The sequence below is a fragment of the Colobus angolensis genome, unplaced genomic scaffold (assembly GCF_000951035.1).
Source record: "Colobus angolensis palliatus isolate OR3802 unplaced genomic scaffold, Cang.pa_1.0 Scaffold246, whole genome shotgun sequence".
Taxonomy (NCBI): domain Eukaryota; kingdom Metazoa; phylum Chordata; class Mammalia; order Primates; family Cercopithecidae; genus Colobus; species Colobus angolensis.
The window spans coordinates 2,898,097-2,919,459 of NW_012115666.1; the positions used below are offsets into that span (position 1 = coordinate 2,898,097).

Consider the following 21,363-nt stretch of genomic DNA (forward strand, 5'->3'; position numbering starts at 1 on the left):
GTCTCGAACTCCTGACCTCGACCTCATAATCCTCCTGCCTCAGCCTCCCAAAGTGCTAGGATTACAGGCGTGAGCCACCACGCCCGACCAGCTAATTCTTTTGTTGGTGAAAACATGACGGTAACAAAGCATAGAATTCTTCAAGATGGCAGTAGGAAAACCATTTTGAATGCTGGGTTTCAGTAAGTCTCATAGGAAATAGCCCTTCCTTACTTTCTTTTCTTTCAAAGTTGCCAAAACTAACTCTGTTTATTGTTTCAGTCTAAGGGTTTTCCATGTATCTGACATGATACTTCTCGGGATTATTAAAAGAAAAAAAATAAGATAACTTCTACTCTGCTACACATTCATTTTATGTGCTCAGTTTATTACCGTACAAAGAACACTGGATGCAGTTCCCATTTAAATGATGTCTTTAATATAAAGACCCGCTGAAATCATGTTTGTATGACAGCCATTCTTCAAAAAACTACATAATAGCTGAAGACTATGTTTCAGGGGCTTGGTCTTGTGATTTAGCACATGATTCTTTCAGTGGTTGGTCATTTGAATCTCATTTTCAAGGGATCATCAGAAAATAGGCCTCTGGTCTTTCAAGTTTCTGATTAGTGAAGCCATGCTAAATAACTTCTGATTTACTTAAATCACAGATTGCAGAACTGAGTAGCCTGGAGGAACCTCAATGATCATCTCTACCCTAGAAAGTTATAAAGTATTAATTAGACCTGGAGACATATTTCAGACTGGCCAATGCCCTACTTCTTTCTACAGCCCTAGGCTAACTAAGGAGCAAAGAGACTGAGTTTTCCATCAGTTCCCTTGCCCGCTGACTATATCCAGCACATATTTTACATGCTCTACTGTTAGTTTAGTGGCCTTTTTATTATGTTTAATACTGCAAAAAGACACATTGATTCTCAGACATGCAAATAATAGTATGGTTGCAAAAAACTCTGGTTGCACTGATACATATTAAATAAAGAAAATATTTAAAATTACTCTTACAGGCACACACACAGTATAATTAGTGTTCAGTGTCTGTGATAAATAGTGCCTGACAAACTGTTCAAGCATCATAAGCACTAGGAAAAGACAACAGTTTTATTAAACACTGAAAATTGTATTTTTCCCAGTGGTTGTATTGCAAGATAATGAACTCTACAAGCGGTGGCAGAGATGCAAATTCAATTTTGCACAAGACTCACAAACGTCATGATATATTATGCCAGTGGAGACACAGCCTTCGTCTAGACGAAATGCAAAAATGTCCTCATGTTCAGTAAATGTGTATAATTAGGAAAATATGAAGAACAGCTAATCGTCAATATTGCATGCATGTCTGTATCTCGCATCTTCTTTTTTTCCAAAAGTCTAGTTGAAAGTTGAAGGTCACTCTTCTAGGTTGCAAATGTCAGTTTTTCAACTTTCAAAAAAAATAATGATATTTGTAAAATTAGAAGGTGCCCTAATCAGGCCTCCAAATTTTCTAACTCTTCTTTAAATTTTTGCTTTCCACTGAGTTATATGCAAGGGTTTTAATTTATAAGAGGAGGTTTTATTTTACAAATAAGCAGACACTGTCTGAGGACCAAAATTGAAGCAGCTCTGATAGTTTCATTAATTTATTTGATCTACTTCTGGTTTCTCTTACCCAATCTTATTTATGTCAAAGTAAGTTGAAGCAGAATTCATTATGTAGTGAAATGCAATTTGAATACTTTTCATTGAAACACGGTGATTCAATCATTTCTCTCCATCTGTCCCATTATCTCTTCTTACATTATTTTGTACAGACCAAATCACATAAAATGAAATTCCAAAAGAAACTTAAGAATTTGTAAGGAGGAATAAAATGATCTCCCAATAATTCCTTACACTAGGTACTAAGTTATACAACTAACGTTCTGATAGTTTGACATCATTATAGCATATTTTCTCTGAGAAAAGTCAACTAGGTTAGTGCACTTGAATTTTGAGAAAACTTTTGATGCAACTCCAGTTACTTATCATTTTGACACCAAATTATTAGAAGGATTGAGCCTAATCTCAGCTGGACATTTCTGCATTTTGCTGATTATATAGATTAAAACATTTGCCAATCCTTTTCAAATAGTTAAGCTTAGGAGTTTTGGCATTTTAGCAACTTGATGAAGTGTTTGTGAAAACATGAATCAGTAGATTCTTCTCATCTGCTATTTGGTGACCTGTGTCAGGTGTATCATTAGTGCACAGAGAATCCTTAACTCATGAATGGATCAAGTTCCATACTGATGATGCAGAAACAAGAACCACGGCCTCATAGAGACATCGCGCTTGTGATTAGAATGACAAGACTATCCTTTAAATGCCTTTTCAACTCCTGTGCTACTATACCTTCAAAGCCACAACACCTGTGCCCTAAACCCCCATGAGTGAAATACTTCCATGTTTAAAAACCTAAAAGAATTGTATGGCAACCAAGAAGGGTAACCAGATATCAGCAAAGCCAGGAAGGCTAGGAAAAACTTACGCGCAACCAAGGTACAAGCCTGTCCTCAGGGAGCTTGCCACCTCACCTCACCTCACCTCACCCAGCTTCATGGTCCTTCTGGATGAGAACCTTCCACAATGGGTCTAACCTGGAACAGTGATCCGCAAACTCTTACTTTTATCCTAATCATCTGGGGGCTTTTTAACAATGCAGATTAACTGGCCTCACCTCTAGCCACTCAGATTTGATACATACCAGTTTGGATGCAGGGATTTGATTCTTAGGAAGTATTTCTAGTAGGCCAGGTGTGGTGGCTCATGCCTGTAATCCCAACACTTTGGGAGGCTGAGGCAGGCAGATCACCTGAGGTTGGGAGTTCAAGACCAGCCTGGCCAACATGGTAAAACCCCGTCTCTACTAAAAACACACAAATAACTAGCCGGGTGTGGTGGTGCCAGCCGTAGTCCCGGCTACTCAGAAGAATGAGGCAGGGGAATCGCTTGAACCCAGGAGGCAGAGGTTGCAGTGAGCCGAGATCGTGCCATTGCACTTCAGCCTGGGTAACAAGAGTGAAAACTCTGACTCGGAAAAATAAATAAATAAAAGAAAGTATTTCTAGTTATTACAATGCAGTCATGCACATGTGTGTGCGTGTGTGTGTGCACGCATGCGCACACACACACACTAGAACAACAGAGATGACACAGTGAAAAACACAGATCCAAGAGCTTTTGCTTGCTGACAACTGCCAACAGCCAAGTGGCTTACTACCGGACATGGGGTTAAGGATAAATAGATACAGATCTCCTCTAAGAGTGGTGTCCTCCAGCTTTCTTGCATATTTGAGAAAAACTAAGCTGAGCAAAGCCACAGATAAAAGAATGCCTGGTAACTTGCTACCATCACCTTCCAAATCACCTTGGCCCTTGGCAGTGGCCAAGGGGTGGCTCTCCATCAAAGATGAAGGACTTGAGACTCTGGTCTGGCCTTTGCCATTTAGAATCATGCTCTCCCTTGTCATCAGTTTTGAATCTAAACAGTGTTTTATAGTATGGGAAGAAATTTCAGGATTTAAATGACAGGGAAAATGAGAAAGTTGCAGATACCCATCTCATCAGTTAAACTGGCTGCATTTCCAATATAAACTGCCTCAAATCCATTGTGGGCCAGTGTGTGTGTGTGTGTGTGTGTGTGTGTGTGTGTGTGTGTTGGCAAGAGTGTGAAAGAAGCCTGGCTTGATGGCTAGACAGAGAGATGGGCACTAATTCAGTGTGTGCATTAAAAACCGATGCTAGGGTTTGGGTACCTAGGTTAAACTCCTAGCTCTCCTGCCTAGTAGCTGTATGTTCTTGGGCAAATTGCCTAATTTCTCTGTGCCTTACTGTTTTCCTTCTGTGTGATTAAAGTAACAAGGATACCCACCATAGGACTATTGTGTAAATTCAATGAAAGAAACATGTATATTTCCATTAAAACTTCAACATTGGGCCTTGTGAGAAATTATTCTCCCATAATACAAAACATAAAGTTTTGGCATACCTGAAACCCAAGTTTTAAAACCAGACAGAAGAATTCTCAACACATAAATTACTTAGGAGGTGGGATAGAAAGAGCAGGAGAAAAAGCTTCAAACCCAACACTGAACAGACATGGCAATGGGGATAGCTAACATGCAGTTCAAAAGGAAAGGGAGCCAACCTTCTGCTCCTACCAGAATCACAGGCAAATACTAGAGATGCCTGAAGCTCAATGAAGTAGAGATGTGTTTTCTTCCCAAAGCTACAGTAAGATGACAGGCAAAGTAGAGAAGATCATCCATTCCTTTGTTCATTCAGTTGTTTACTACCTATTTATTATAAACCTATAATGTCCTAGGCATTGTTCTAGGAGCTGAAGATGCCAAAGCACTTGTTCGTTGTTGAACAGACCGTAATTCAGAACTTACAAAATTGTCAATAAGTATTTATTTCCATCTGCAATTTTTGATGTCAGTCATTGACTGCTGCCACTGAATTCCTGGTGAGACATGACTTCCTGATTACACATTCATCGTCCAACAGAGACATATGACTATATACCATGAGCCTAATCTGAACTTGCATTCCCACCCTTGTTGTCCCCTCCCCATCCTGGAGTTTTATTGTTAGAGGTCCCAGACAGTCTTATTAGTCAGAGATTTGTTTTATCTCCTCTCTTTGGGAAAATTTTCCATACTGGCAAATGTTCCGAGATTCATGCAAAAACATACACAACCCCCACCCCAGGGGAAGCAAAGGACTCATCAAATTCTCTGTTTGGAAATATTTCAGCCCCTTTTCTCTGAAGTCACATTCTAATTAGTTTCTCCAAACCACTCTCTGGCTGCATCTCCACAACCCCAAAGGGCTGGCCATGCTCTGCAGCTTTGTAGCTGATAATGCATGGAGGTTCAGCGGGCTTGGAACTCTCTAGTAAACAATATTTTGAATGTATTTTATTACTTGTCACAATGGACTTTGAACTACATTTGAATAATTCATACTCCAAACTATGGTCTTTTCTAAGTTATCAAGATAATTAAGAGAATAAACATTGGGTCAGAAAATAATTATTCACTTTGGCTAACTTGCTGTTCTAACTGATCTGCACTTACCAAGCCCAGTAAAGAAGTGCTGTATGATGTTTTTAAAAAACATGCGTTACTCTCTCTATTAAAAGACTTATATGGGATATTGGTCAACATGTGTGTCTGTCACAAAGTGCTCAAAAATATCAACTCCTTGATATCCCCTGACTTTATGAAGCACGTAGACGCAGACTTGGAAGAATGCCACGTATGAGTGCCAACTCTTGTTTTTAAAATGGCTCTCTAAAGCATAAAGATCTATAGAAATTTTGACTCCATTCGATTAGCCAGTTTGGAAACATGGGCCTTTGAATGGAAAATGAAAGGACAAGTTGTAAAAGGTGAGCCAGAGGAGTACTTGTCTGTCCTCTGAGATGCTCATAAGATTGGCAGCAAGGCTGGTTCCCCATAGGATGCTGATAAGAAGACTTCACTAGCTACTGTGTTCCCTTGGCCTCCTGGTACAGGGTGACCCTGCCCAGGAGTGGTGGGTTCTCACTCCTCCCAGCGTCACCTACAGAAACTCAGCAAATGTGTGCATCTCAACGTGCTCCCAAACACACTTGGTACACTTTGAATTCTTTTCTTGGAAATCAAGTTCACTTCGGAAATCAGATATGCTAAATCTCAGAGGAGTGAAGCCACTCAAGAAAGAGTCTGAGATCTATGGTATAGCTTGCTTTTTCTAGGATTTTCTGAGAGAAAACTAAAAAAGTAAACTTTTCAGAGAGGCCTTGGCAAAAGAAAAAGTGGGATTTTACATAATTTTAATTGGAAAAAAATAAAAATAAAGGCTTTATATTCATGATCATTTAATATTTCTGGTAAAGACACTACTGAGAGAGAAAACATCACAGGCCAGTGAGTCTGTGTCAACCACTGCACTATAGATGGCCTGGGCTCTGCCCACTGGCAGGTTCCTCCTTTAACAGAAAGTTCAGTATCCACCATGTGGACACTCCTCACCCTTCAGATCCGAAAGTTAATATACCCCAGAATACTTGATCACCCACATGAAAGGGGCAATGCTAACACTACAGTTAGAAAATTGTTGGGTGTTAATTGGGAAAGGATGAGCAGCACTGGGCTGGAAAGAGTCCTCACTTCCAGGACACCCACCTGGGCTTCCGTAACAACCCCTTGTTCAGGGTGGAATTTGGGTTTTCTTTTTCCTCCTAACCTTTCTGAGTCTCCCTTTTCCCATCTGTAAAACAGAATAATATCTATACTGCAGCAATGATTCGGGGTTTTTTTTAATGTGAAAATACAGTCCATGGGGCCTGTCCCGTAAAAGGCATTAGATAGAAATTATGTAAAAATAAATGCAAATATTACAAAAAGAGCTCATGGCATTAAGAAACTGGCTGAGTGAAAATGGGGTATTTTAAATCTCAAATACTGTATCTTCAACTTAGCAAATGTATCATACATCTCCAAATGTGGAGGAGAAAAGCAATATAGATTTTTTTTAAGAATTTCACTTATTTTTTAAAATTTTTATCCATTTTTCCCCTAGATTATTTCTCAAACTTACTGAGAAAGTTCCCTGATCCTCCCTCCTGTCCTTTGCCACAAAATCTCTCTCTCTTTGTCTCTGTCTCTGTCTCACTCTCTGTCTCTCTGTCTCTCTGTCTCTCTCTCTCTCTCTCTCTCTCTCTCTTTGGCAGCCTCATTCATTCCCTCACTCTGGAGAGTCACATACAACAAATAAAAATTTTAAAAATTAGTGAGAAGATGAGCATGCACTTCTCTGCTATTTCAGTAGATAGCACAGGATGGTTACTGCTGGAGATGCTGAGGCTGGCTGAACAAAAGGGAAACAGGGGATTGCGTCTCCAAGGGAAGACGAGGCAGTGAGGAAAGAAATTAGGCCAGGAACTCAGGAAGTGGCAGAAGACTGATAGATAATCCGCTGAGAAGTCTGTGTACACATAACAGCTTTGCAAAGGCCAGAGGTTTAAACAAGATCCAGGCCAGAAGGAGCCCGGAGGCAAAGGCCAAGGCTAAGGGCAGTGAGATTTTGCTTTGTGCACACAATTTAAGGAAATGCTAAAAAATCGGTTATTGAGATAAATTATATTAAGCGTAACACAATAGTTCTTGATAAAATTGAATGCAAACATTTGTGCTTAAAAAAAGTCCGAATTTTTTTTTTTTTTTTTTTTTTTTTAAATGTTATCTCTCTCTGTTGCCAGGCTGGAGTGCAGTGGCATGATCTCGGCTCACTGCAACCTCCAGCTCCCAGGTTCAAGCGATTCTCCTGCCTCAGCCTCCCAAGTAGCTAGGACTACAGGCATGTGCCACCACGCCCAGCTAAGTTTTGTATTTTTAGTAGAGACGGGCTTTCACCATGTGGGCCAGGAAGGTCTTGATCTCTTGACTTCATGATCCACCCACCTCAGCCTCCCAAAGTGCTGGGATTACAGACGTGAGCCACTGCGCCCGGCCAAAAATATCAGAATGTAAAGGAAAGACAGGATCTGACCCTGAACTTGTAGGACTCAGCTCACTCACCTTACACTCATCTCAGTCCTCCTGGGATTATGCTGGCTTTATTTAAAATTTTGATATTTTCTTCATAGATCTTTTGCATTCTTTTTTTTATCTTTTAAAATGTTGTGTGAAAATATTATTTGAGTACTGAGACTTTTGGTGCCACTTTAAATTCTGTGCCTTAAGCGAGTGACATTCTTGCCTCACCCTAGTGCTGGCCTACCTGAGTGAAGGAGTTGCTTCAAGAAAACCCAGAGAGGCTATGTGGGGGCAACTGGGGAACCAATGGCAACAACTTCTAAAGCACTGTTCGTGGTGCCTTGAGGAATCCCAATATTGAATTATATTCTCAAGTCTATGTAAGAAAAATTATTAGTAGGTGATGAAAGTAGGCAACAGAGACCACAAATATGACACTCTTGTCTTTATTGGTATATGCGTTTGGCTCTGAATGATCAACTACATCACAAATTCCAGTACAAAAGTCTCATTTTCGAATAGATCATATAGATAAAGAATTCCAAGTTCCATTGGTCACTCATACATACACGTGGCAAGCCCTGGAGTTTCTGAACACAGGAAGAGAACGCAAGTCATGTGTTAGGTCCACTCTCTTGCATGAAATGTGGAAGAGGGAAATAAAGTTAGGCAACCTTTAGCAATCAAGAGAACCCCTTCCCTATCCTACCGCAGCCCAACATGGTGGAGCAGCAGTGGGCTGAACGGCTGAGACTAGTGCAATAAGGCAGCAGGAAGTGCCCAGGTAGGAGGGGGGTCCTTGGCCACATGGGGAGCTTACAGAGATAATCACAGTAATACACAGATGTAGTGCCCATTGGCCAGCAGGGTTTCCTTGAGGAACATCAATCCATACCCACCCACTCAAAGTCCCCTCTCTCCAAAAGTAGATAGATGGCGTGGGGACCATATGAACTAATCCCCCAACCCAGCAACCCTTTACATAGCTCTGCCCTCACACCAAAGCTCTTCCTCACACCGAGACAAGAGGAGGCACAAAGGCCCTCAATGACATGAATCCTCTCAAAGAGAACAAAAGAGGGCACTGAGATGTTAACGCCAAGAACAATGCCGATGAATCAGCCATTAGACTCAAATCTGGCTAAGATCCACTTTACTTAAAAATTCAGGATGTAATATGTAGGAAGTGGCAGAGCATATACACTACCCGAGAGGGAAAGTGTGATTCAGGACATGAGTGACGATCTTATTCTGCCTGCTACTTGGCCACTGTCACCCTCCCCAAAGCTCAGGAGTTTGGAAGTCAGCAGCATAGCTATGTATCACCAATATCTTACTAAGAAAACAAGTGTTTTCCTCTTTCAAATCCAATGTCCATAAAAATCTAGGTAGAATTCAGTGAAATCAAAAATCTCACATGTATAGAGGAATTTTACCATCAACTCAAAACAAAAACTCCTAAGAGGGAAAAAGACAAACTAAATGTATATATTCTGACAGCACTTGGGAAAGAAAGGCTACCCTTCTAAATAAGGCTCAAGCAGCTACATGTATTGATAATTGTTTCTGTAGATATTAGGAAATGGCACTAATGAAATTAGGAACTAGGAAGAAATGTGATCATTAGCTTCATAGTTCCTGAACCCTAATACATACGGAAAAAAAGGGGAGGAGAGAAAAACCATGTGGGTAAAGATATTGATGTTCATGGAAGTAAAACCAAGATAGAGAAAATGTGAGACCAGTTAGTCCATCTGACTCAAGTACTCTATTAATAGAAGGTAAGAACATGAGTTCTGACCCTGGGTAAAGCAGTTAGTGCCTCTCTGTTCCTCAGTAGTAGACTGAAGACCAAATGACTTCAAAAGTAAACCCTTTGGGTGTGTTGCAGGGAAGGGGAGTAAGTATTGAGCACAAAAACCTAAATGGATCTGAAAATTAATCATTCCTGTAGGAAAACAATTCAGGTGGCTGCTTAGTGGTGCCATATCTGCTTATTTTATAAGCAGACCTTTCATGTAATCTCTAGTAAAGGCATTCCGTAAAGTGGAGACTAGCTATTTTGATATAACTGCACACTAATGAGGGCTTTATCCTGTCCTCTCTATATCAACCACTTTACTGGAAATTTAGGAATATGGCACTCAGTCCAAATGCCATTATTATGTAATGAGGAGCTTGGGTTCCACTTTAATGCACCCAAAAGTTCAATGGCATGGTTAAAAAATGTGTTAATTAATAGTAAGATGATCAAAAAGAATATTGATGTCTACCCATATATAGTAATGAATAAGAATAATATATAGAAACTAGGCTTATATTATTGTTTTCTTTCTGGGATTCCCCCCTGCCTTTGGTTCTGAAATCACACATATCTAATCTCTTACATCACAGAAACTTATTCGTTTGAACTCATTTTTAGAATCTAGCCTTAATATTACTGTGCAAAATACCAACACTAACATATTATTGGATTCATACTATTGATAGAAGCCTCCTTGCCAGAACGCCAGTCTAGGTCTAGAGGCCTGAGACATCAGGAGAGGAAGGAAGATTTTCATGATGAAAGATCTGGGGATCACTGGACAGCAAACTCCATCAAGTTTAAGCAAAGCTGGGAGTGACCAAAGGGAGACTCCGGTTCATCAGAGGTCCTTGCATAGCCAAGGGATCCTCAGTGGAAGAGAAGGCATCCCTAAATACTGGGAAATGTATGAGATGTAACTAGCTTGGCCCTTTAAGATCCAGCACACTCAGCTCTTTGAAAGGAGCTAGCTAGGGTGAAGAACTTGGAGGCAAAAAGTGATCATCTGCTTCAGTTGAGCAATAAACTGCATTTGGAGTTATCTGGAATGATGACCCTAAATGAGAGCTCTCAGCCTGCCTTGTCAGAACAAGAGAGCCTCTCATTTCCTGAGTCTTTCCAGTGCATAACACAGGCCTCGTGTGCTCTGTGATACTTACCATATGAGAGTCTGACGTGGTCAGTTACGGCCAGAACCCTGCTCTTAACCCCTGCACATCCCCAAGGAAAACAAAAATATGAAACTGGGAATAATATACCCAATGTGCTTCCTACACACTGTATGGCACAATCACCCCAAAGGGAGCCATTACTATAAAAATATTAACAGAGTCCAGTACAAATAAAGGCAAGGACATATATGGTCAGACTTTATATTACAAGAGATTAAAAGGATACCCACAAGACTAGAAAGCCATATATCCAAATGATATCAGTGGTTAACTCTAACTGGTGGAATTACATGGGACTTTTCATTTCATCTTTGTTTCTGATGTTTTCCAGGTTTTCTACTATAATCTGTATTATTTATTCTTATTTTGAAATACCCATTTTAGGGCACTTAAAAGCATTTTGGGTGAGGAAGACGATTCTATCTTACTAGCAAAAATCACTGGGCCTATACCAACTGGGATTGACCAACTCATTGCGGTCTGTTTAGAACTGTCCTGGTTTTAAAAATGAAAGAGTGACCAACCCAAAACCAAAATGGGGGCATAGCTTGATTGGATTCATCCTGTTGGTACACACACTCCAGTCAGGCTGGGCCTTGGGAAATACCCAGAACAAAAAAATCAGGAACTGCCACAGCATTCTCTCCCTGACAGGAAGCAAACCCAAACAAAGGACAGAATGGATTCATCTCCTCCTTGGGCTGCTCTCTCAGTCTCAGGAGGCAGAGGCTCTTGCTTCCAGTTAGGGGCTGAGTCCAAGGAGGGAGATTCCTTTATGGGGCAACCAGGTTAAACTAAAAAGTAGCTCTAGCCCCATTTCCTTCCTGGCCATGGGTTAGAGAAAATGCTTCTTCTCTTGCCATTCAAGAGAAAGAAGAACAATCCAGAAAAACTAAACAAAAACCCACTACAACCTCAGCGATCAACCTCAGAGCAGCATCACAGCTCCCCAGCAAGGAGACCTGGCATGACAATTAATCTGAGAAGAAGCCCAGCTATGGTGGTTACTCTCACAGGCTGGCAGAATTAGGAAAGACAGAGAAAAGCTGCACTTCCCGGGGAGGAAACCTGCACTTTGTTATAATAGCTGCCCTAAAGGATTGAGCATCACATCCAAGAAAAACTCCAGTGGTCCCATCTCTATTTAACCAGAGGGAGCACTCAATTGTTCAAAGCACCTGGGTAGCAGGAGCTTCTTAGCAACGTAGGAGGTTACTCTGCAACTGTGTTTGCTGAGCTGGTCCTGGTCCACAATCTGCTGGCACATGCGAGAGTGATCAACTCAAAACCAAAATGGGGGCATAGCTTGATTGGATTCATCCTGTTGGTACACACACTCCAGTCAGGGTGGGCCTTGGGAAATACCCAGAACAAATACATTAGGATCCTCCATCTGCTGGGATGCTTCTAGAACATCACTGATGCTTTGGTGAAATTGGACTGAAATGTCTGATATGTGCAGGATGCAGAACTCCATCTTGGTTGGCCGATGATGAGGGAGTAAACGCAGTCTTCAGAGTATCACTCTGAGTGTCTCCCTGACCTAAATCCATAACCTTTATTTTTGTTTTTCTTTTCAGACACCAAACTTAGGACTGGAGTGTTTTCTCTAGGAGGTCTAAGAATACTATAATCGGGTGATATTTCTTTTTTGATAACAAAGAATAATATCACCCAATGGTCAGATGCTAAAAACATGATTTTACTTCACTGTGAGTGTGCTTGAAACTGGTTTGCTAACAAATCTTCATCTCGGTGCAGCTTATAATAACAAGGCTTACATTTTAAATGTAATTATGCAGCATGTATTCATTTCCTTTCTTTTAAGAAACTGAAGTTGCTTTTTTAAAGCATTATTTGATAGCTTCTTACCATCTCCTTTGGAGTTGAAAATGGAATATGACATCAAATTGTTGTAGCTAGCAATGGGGGGGCCATGGCACTGAGAGGGGGAAAGAATTGTACTGGGACCTGCAAAACAGCAGCAACGTACCATGAAGGCTCCCACGAGATGAGTCGTCAACCCAGTGTGCCATAAAAGAAGCAATTTTTAAGGATCCTAAAATAACTGCATTCTCTGTCCTAATGCTCACGCTGGGCAGAATGGACTTAGCTTATTTTTAAAGTGCAGGCCATGGCCTTCCAAGGCATACAAACAACTCCCAAAGCAGTCATTATTTGGCCAATTAAACAATTAGAAGAAAATATACTTTTGAAAGACAAAACATTAATAGGCAAAGTATAGAAGAAAGTGCTAAAGCAACTGTTTCTACCCGTTTATCAGTCCTATCTCTGACCATCAAAATGGACCATGGTCATTCGATTGCACTGAAGTCTGAAGATAATCTCCGGTAACTCTGAAGGGCCCCGCACTCTTTGATCTAATGAGCTTCTGGGTCCTGGATGTAATTCAGAATTTTTGCTTATGTGTACTCAAAGTACTACTGCAAATATGTTCAAAACCTCTGTGGTTCTGTGAAAAACATCACCTCCATCCTTTCCCCTTATCGGTACGACAATGACAAAGTGGGCTGTGGCTGTTGAGGGGAGCAGAATGAGTGCTTTGTGTGATAGCTTTAGCTACTGTTAAAATACTCCCTCCCTTTATAAGGTCTTCTTTCCTCAGGCCTAGCTGGTTTACAAATCTGTGCATATCTACATAATTGCCTAACAAGCATGTGACCACTAGGAAAACACATACGCGCACACAAACACACATATACACAAGGAAACACGCACATTAACTATAATAGCTGGAGAAGTATGGCACACTCTGGAGAAAATTTTTAAAAATCCATTTCATTGGAAATGGAATTAAATTGAAAAAAAAAAAGTCAGAATACTTTATATGCCTCTGCCACAGGGAGTTACTAGCTCTAGGCACACGAAGAGGGCATGCTCTGCAAGTACAAACACATCCAGGTCCATATTTAGAGACAATTTTAAGTCGATTTAGGCCTCAAGCCTAGGACCCTAGCTAATTTACAAGGCTGCTCTAGGGAAGACACAATTTTAGGGAGGACATCTATCGTGTTTGCTCCGACGGGAGAAGATAAAACGCACTCCCACCCTTCGAGAGAACCCAAGATTGATGATTTGGGGTTTTTGCTGGTTAGTATGTTTAGTTTCTGTTGGTTTGTTTCAGCTCAGAAGGTGTGTTTCCATTGTTCCCTGTCAAAACCTTTCTCAGCAGGCAAGGAAAGGAAAGCAACACACAGCTGCCCTTGAGCTGAGTTTGTAAATTTTACTGGGAAACCACCCCGTGCTGTCAGGTGACGTGGTGTTCAGACACATCTAAACGAGCTAGTTGAATTAAAGACCAACTCCAGACTTGATGTTGCTGAGCTCCTCAGCTCCATCTTGCCATCCTGATTGATCGAGGAGATGGGTCTATAGTTAAAGTGGCATAGTACTTTGAGGGGTTAGTCATTAGAGCACACTGCTTTGTCTTGGAAAGGCAACTTCTTGCTTGGCTAGGTTATGGAAGCTAAGGAGTGACGTCAAGATCTTGTCTGGCCAGAATTTGCAGATAACCATAGAACTCTTCTCCTCCATCAGGCATGGATTTAGCCTCCTTTAGTTCCTGCAGTGACACAGGAGCCTCCAAATACCAAATTATTATCAGGCGGTCTTGGGGGAACCTCTGGGCCCTGCAATAAAGTAGACAGACTTGCTATTGGAATGTGCTCGGGAGGAATTCAGCCCTGTTCAGATTGCTCTACAATCCTGCAAACCACCTCCGGACTTTGTAAATGAAACCCTCATATCACTCCAGATAGTGAAAACATACTTCAGGGGATATAATTGATCACCATCTTTCACTAAAATTATTTTATGCATCATTTTAAGAAGTCGGATTTGATCATGTTTGTTTATTGTTTTGTTTTTAAAGCCAAACTATGCAAGTATTGAGCTTGTATCACTCTGGACAAGCTACTTCTGAGCATGGTTTGTAAAATAAGGTATTTTTATTCATTGATCCTTCAGGTCTAATTCAGAGTATCACAAACGGGTGGTAGACTGCGAGTCAAACCTGCCTCACCCTGATATATTTTTATTTATCTCACCCGGTGTCTTAAATCTCGGGGAATCCACACAAAATAATAAACGCCTGTTTTTTCTGGAAAAAAATTAGAATATCTGGCAATACCAGGCCCATACTCCAGCATGGCCCTCACTACCCCACATCATTTTTCTTCCAGCCTGTTTCTTACATTGACGTGCCTGATTCCTGTTGGTAATTGGGGTTTTGGACCCATGCTCTAACCTATCCTATTGTAACGCCTATCACATTGCATTATGATTATATGATGATCTAACTATCAGCCTTGCCAGTGAGACTCCTTGAGAGCAGGGAACGAGCCATCATTTTCAAGAGATCTCTAGTTCCTAGCATTAAAATAGTGTTATAAATAAACATTTAATGAATCGCCTTTAGTATGTAAGTTAGATTCTTAAACTTCAGTGAAATGAGTAAGATCATACATATAGATCATACACACATTAGATTCTTACAATTCAGTGATCTTTGTAAGAGCACGTGTATATTCTAAAGTCAACATCTTTGAATAGCATGCAATTTTAGGAAAGAGAAGTAAATAGGCCAGTTTTTGGCTCAAGTCTCTGATGGATCCATAAGAATAGTAACGTTGTACTGTCCATATGATATTATGCTTTAAGCACATGGTAAGTCTTCTAAACTCTCTCTGAGATCTTCTCAATGTTTTTTTCATTGCAACTTCTTAAGAGAGCCCTTCTTTAGAGGTTCTTTAAAAGCTCACTTGCAAAAAATATTCAGTGGGGCTCATGCCCGCAATCCCTCTCTTGGGAGGCCAAGTTGGAAAGGATCACTTGAGTCCAGGAGTTCAAGACCAGCCTGGGCAACATAGTGAGAACTGTATCTCTACAAAAAATAAAAATAAAAATAAAAAAATTTAGCCAGACATGGCGGTGTGTACCTAAGAGTCCTAACTACTCAGGAGGCTGTGTCAAGAGGATTGCTTGAGCCCAGGAGTTCCAGGTTATAGTGAGCTACAACTGTGCCATTGCACTCTAGCCAGGGTGACAGAGTGAGACTCTGTCTCTAAAATACATGTTTTTTATATATATATACACACACACATATGTACATATACGTATGTGTGTATATATAGAATACATGTATGCGTGTATATTTATATAACACACATAAATATGTGTGTGTATATCACACATATATACACACACACATATATATAGTCAATGGGAATTATCTAATTGAAATCTAAGTTCTCAACATTTCATGGGCCTATAGCAACAGATCAGTCTACATGTCAGGTCTATACATTTTGAAATATTTTAATTTCTGCATGACTACAATTAGAATGTTCAAAGAAAAGATTTTTTGTCCAAAGCCTATTTCTGCTAAAATTGTTATCTAAATCTGTTTAAATTGGCTAACATATTGTTAAAAACTTGTCTAATAAATAAACAACTATGTAGGCAAGTTTGATAGGAATAAAACCAATGAAAATGATTATGAGTCATCTTTCTTGTTACATATCTGCTAGCAATTAATATTTCAGTAATATAAAGCTACATCTGGTCAACATGTGGCCAACATCAAAGGTACACCATGTCCTGTGCTATGAAGGAATAGTTCAACAGATAAAGATCCTGCTCTCCAAGAGCTTACAATCTAACCTAAAAGAGATTGCAGAAACATGTGAGAGTGCTCATACTCAATATTTAACAGAAGGCCACAGATACACCAAAGATAAAGAAAAAAAAAAATTGTGAGATAAAAAATGACATTTACAAAAGGGTGAACGGAAGGAAAGAAGTAAATCGCTTCTTCATTCTCATTTATTTGAAAAAGGATTCATGGAAGATTTGTGATTTTAAGTGTTCTTAAAATCATGAGAGTATATGTGGCTTGTTGCCTGGAAAAATGAAAATCTGTTTTGGTATACGATGTGGAGTGACTGAGGACACAAAGCCGGGACACTGCGGTTGGGTGCAGGGCCTAGCAAGACTTTATACAGAAGGAATGACCAAATGGAGGTTGACCACTTGGGTAGAGGCCAGAAACTGACAGGAGGCACAGAATGACTGAGCCACACAATCAAGACTACTCCAAAGGGAAACCAAACCTTTGCAAAAAATCTCCACAGACTCCAGATCAAGGAAATAACCTTTGAAGCCTTTCTTCCTGGATTTCTTTTTTTTTTTTTTTTTTTTGAGACTGAGTCTCACTCTGTCACCCAGGCTGGAGTGCAGTGGCTGGATCTCAGTTCACTGCAAGCTCCGCCTCCCGGGTTTAAGCCATTCTCCGGCCTCAGCCTCCCGAGTAGCTGGGACTACAGGCACCCGCCACCTCACCCGGCTAGTTTTTTGTATTTTTTAGTAGAGACAGGGTTTTGCAGTGTTAGCCAGGATGGTCTTGATCTCCTGACCTCGTGATCCACCTGTCTCAGCCTCCCAGGGAAGAAAGCACTTCCAGCCATGTAGCCCACTTTTGTCTAGAGGATCTCATTTGTTACTTTGTTTGCTCTCTTGCTCATTTGTTCAATTTCTCTTGCTGGACTTGTTGGGCTGATCGGGTGTACTTAATTATGCAGCTTTATCTTTCCTCCCTCCACAAAGGAAAGCAACTTTTTGAGGGTATGTTGATTTTAGTCAGCCTCAATTATACTACAGCCTCAGGCTAACTGAAAAGCATCATAGGCCTGGTTTGGGTGGTGACTGAGGTGTCAATGTCAAAGTACTCTATCCCTAGGGAGAACAATCAAAAGGATGACAGATGCTCCCATCACAGTATCCTGCTTAGTCTTACTCCTTATTTGACAGTTCTGCATACAGGGCATTCCAAGGATCTTTGGAGGAGGCTCACCCCATCAAAGAAGGCACATTTTAAGCAATACCTCTACTCACCTTGTTCACATCACTATGAAAGTATTAAGAGTAATGATACCTTGATTTCAACTAATACCTCTTATTTCAAGGAGCTCAATATTCTTCATACATTATTCTATTTATCTTGTCATGTTACAGAGTCAACCAAAATCTCTGGTGGATTCCAGTCTTACACATTAAAAGCTCATAATACTGTTCTTCCTAACATTTAAACTCACATCCAGCGTTAACATACCTTGGGATAAATTTGAGTGAATAGGATGAAGTTATAGACATTTCCTTATATATGCACAGATCTGACACTCATTGCTAAGGCCCTTCATCCCATGAAAGCTCTCGATGAAGAGTCAGCCCCCAAAGCCTAACCTTGCAGTAATCCTCTACCTTACCTCTATGACAAGGTAGGAGAATGGTATTTAAGTCGGGATAGAAACATGCAGGATACCCACTCCTTAGTGGCAGGGAATCTCTGGGATCTGGGTCCCCTGATGTCATTGCCCTCACGGCTCCTTATTCACGTATGAAGGAAGGCCTGGAATCCCAATGCCATAAGCCTGTTTGTCCACCGTGGGTTTATTTTGTGTTGTCTTTAAGGCTACACGTTTAATATTGGAGCAGTGGTGCAGCAGATAGCACAAAAAGCCCTTAGAAAAATCTCAAGCTTGCTAACAGAGATTAATGGGTTAATTTGGTTTTGAAGAATGAAAGTCAGTGTACTTAATATGCAAATCATCTGCTAGCATCTCTCCTTGCTATTGTGGCAACACAACAAGGCCTCATGCCGGGAACTCAGACTGAGCAAAGAATACAGGACTCCCCAAACTGATACCACCTGTGGGCAACACAGTGCCTTCCCAGCTACCTAGAGTGCATGTTTCAATGACTTTCAACAAGCTAAATTTAAATTACATTCATTGCTTGTCATCTATAACTGATATATGTGCATTCTAATGATACTTCTGGTTTCTGTCTCTCTTTTTTTCAAGATAAGCATGCCTGATTCCAACTTCACATTGACAAATGGTTTCGGAAAATAGATCCCAAGAGAAGTCAGTATCTGCCCACAGTTCCCTTCCCAGCAGGAGACACACCCAAAGAATTCCATAAGCAACAAACTAAAGGATCTATTCCTGGACCAAAAGCTGCAAGAATCCTCAGACATTTCACTGCACCCTGCCCCCGCCAGTCATCCCTGTCAGGGACTCTGATAAACACTCTGGTTGATACAGCTATGCAGCAAATGGGCCAATAAGTATAAACAGCTGTACTTACATGTGTCTGGCTTGAGCTGACTGTTGGTAATGCCAAAGTACTGGGGATTTTCAATGACAGGGATCTTGGTCATTCCAATAATGACAGCATCTGGGCCACCTTCTGAAGAAGATGGGGTGTTACTCCCATTGGAGATGTGATGGAGTGGGCTGGCAGAGTCATCATCATTGCTGATAACGGAAGCTGGGCCTGGAGATAGAAAAATATATATATTCTCCTGTAATCAATGGTTTTGTTGAGCTGTAATTCACATACACAAAATTTACCCATTTAAAGTGTACAATTCGGTGGGTTTTAGTATATTCATAGAGTTGTGCAATAATCACTATAATCTAATTGTAGGACATTTTCATCACCCAGATAGTACTCACTCCCCATTCTCTCCACTTTCAGCCGAGGATATTCACAGATTTACACTCTATCTCTCTGGCATTTCATATGAATGGAACCATATAATATGTGATCTTTTGTAACTGGCTTCTTTCACTGAACATCATGTTTTTAAGATTCATCCACATTGTAGTATGTATTAGTACTTCCTTTCTTTGTATTGCCTAATAATACTCCATTGTGTGGATATGTCGCACGTTATTTATCCATTCATTTGTTGGTGGACATTTGGGTTGTTCTGGCTTTTTGGCTATTACGAATAATGCTACTATGAACATTCATATATGAATTTTTATGTGGACACGTGTTTTAATTTCTCTTGGGTGGAATTACTGGGTCATATGGTAGCTCTATATTTAACATTTTGAGGAACTGCCAAACTTTTCCAAAGTGGCTGCACCATTTTATATTCCCACCAGCAGTGTATGAGAGCTCCAATTTCTTCACTTCCTTCTCCTGTAAGATAATATGTAGCTTTCCTCTCTGTTCTGTGATTGTGTCTAGAACACTCTGTCATTGAAACTCTCAACATGAATCTGGGATTCCCATTTCACAGAGCATTGAAAGTTCTTCTGGGAATTTCAGGCTCTGGGTTTCTGTCTCTACCCCTTGGACAAGTCACTTACTTTCCTTGGATTTCTACATCCACTCATATGCAAAATAATATTTGCTTATTTTATGACAATAGAATGAGACTAGTAATAGGAAAATGTATTATAAATTTCAATCTGCTTCATGAGTATGTATTACTACTAGGTATTACTAAATGAACTTTAACTGGTAGACCAGGTATACATTTGACTGTCCTGTGACTATATTCCTCTTTCTTCATATTCTGTGAGTGTCTGCACCACTTTTGTCTACAAAATACTTTTATAACAATAATGGATCAATCCCATGGCAAAGTTACCTGCTTTGTCTTCAGCTGTAATACTATTTATAGAGTCATTACCTGGTGTCTTTATACTAAATTAATAATCATAGCATGTTCTGTACAAGACAAATTTTCTAGTCCAAAGTCTCAGAATGTATATGCTCACACATACAGTCTACTGTATCCTGTCTAAACAATTTACCCATTAGCCACTAAACTCATACTGTTTGCAGCCAACATTAGATTCGCAAAGATGAAGGTCTACATGAAAGCTTCAAACCAATGAAGACAGCAGTGGCTCATGACAGGCACTGTCTACGTGGGAGGTGGACAAGGTATGTATTACACAGGCAGGGTTCCATGGAAGCAGACCACTGACCCGACCGCTGCCATAAGCCCAGAGAACGAATAAAGAGAAAAGACAATAGGGAGTGAAAAGGCAGAATCAAATGCCCAGCCAAGGCAAATGCCATGCCAGGAGAAGTCTGAATTGCTACTTCCTACGCAAGGACATGTGCTTTCTTCCAACTGCCCCCCCCACACTAAATGCATGTTTCAGCACTTCCATCCTCTTTCTGCCTTTTCCCTCACACTTAACTATTTTAGTGAGAAGCACAGCAATTTTGAAAACAAAAGTTGTCTTGTTAACCAGTCTTGAATCCCCTATGAAATATAATAATACCTCATCCCCCAACCTCCAAGATCCATTTTTCCCCCTCATATGGAGATTATCACAGTTTGTAGTGATAACAGTTGGACATTCCCCAGCTAAGCAGTGTCTTAAACAAACTATGCAGGAGACAGCCTGCTGTTATTATAGGTAATTTTTGAAGCATTCTCTCAAGGGATGTGCATTTAAGCTGCTTTTAATGATGCACTTCGGCTCACTTCTGCAAACAAGTCCTCACACAGCCAATTTAGAAGCCACAAAACACTCAAAAGCAAAGGCAAGCCCATCAGTTATGCTCGTCTTGTGTCTAGCTCACCTGCGTTAGGATACAGCAGAAATCCTGCCAAGAATAACTACAAAGACAAGTTCTTTCCAATATTCCTAATCATCCCTGTTCTGCAACTTGCTCCCTGACAGGCCTAGATCATCCAGCTTCTGGCCAGCAATTAAAAATGAAGATGTGTTGGCCGGGCGTGGTGGCTCACGTCTGTAATCCCAGCACTTTGGGAGGCTGAGGCAGGCAGATCACGAGGTCAGGAGTTCGAGACCAGCCTGGCCACCATGGTGAAATCCCACCTTAACTAGAAGTCCAAAAATTAGCCAAGTGTGGTGGCACGCGCCTGTAATCCCAGCTACTCGGGCGACTGAAACAGGTGAATCACTCGAACTCGGGAGGCAGAGGCTGTGGTTAGCCAAGATGGCGCCACTGCACTCCAGCCTGGGTGACAGTGTGAGACTCA

General features: G+C 40.7%; 1 protein-coding gene across 3 annotated transcripts in view; it reads right to left on the reverse strand.

The window, feature by feature from the left end:
- The window catches only part of NTRK2 (neurotrophic tyrosine kinase, receptor, type 2), a 374,546-nt gene that overhangs the window by 145,247 nt on the left and 207,936 nt on the right, over positions 1-21,363 (reverse strand). For all 3 annotated transcript variants that reach the window (XM_011945896.1, XM_011945895.1, XM_011945897.1), the window contains one exon: positions 18,690-18,878. In XM_011945896.1, the coding sequence (XP_011801286.1) occupies positions 18,690-18,878 (189 nt within the window). The remainder of the gene's footprint in view (positions 1-18,689; positions 18,879-21,363) is intronic.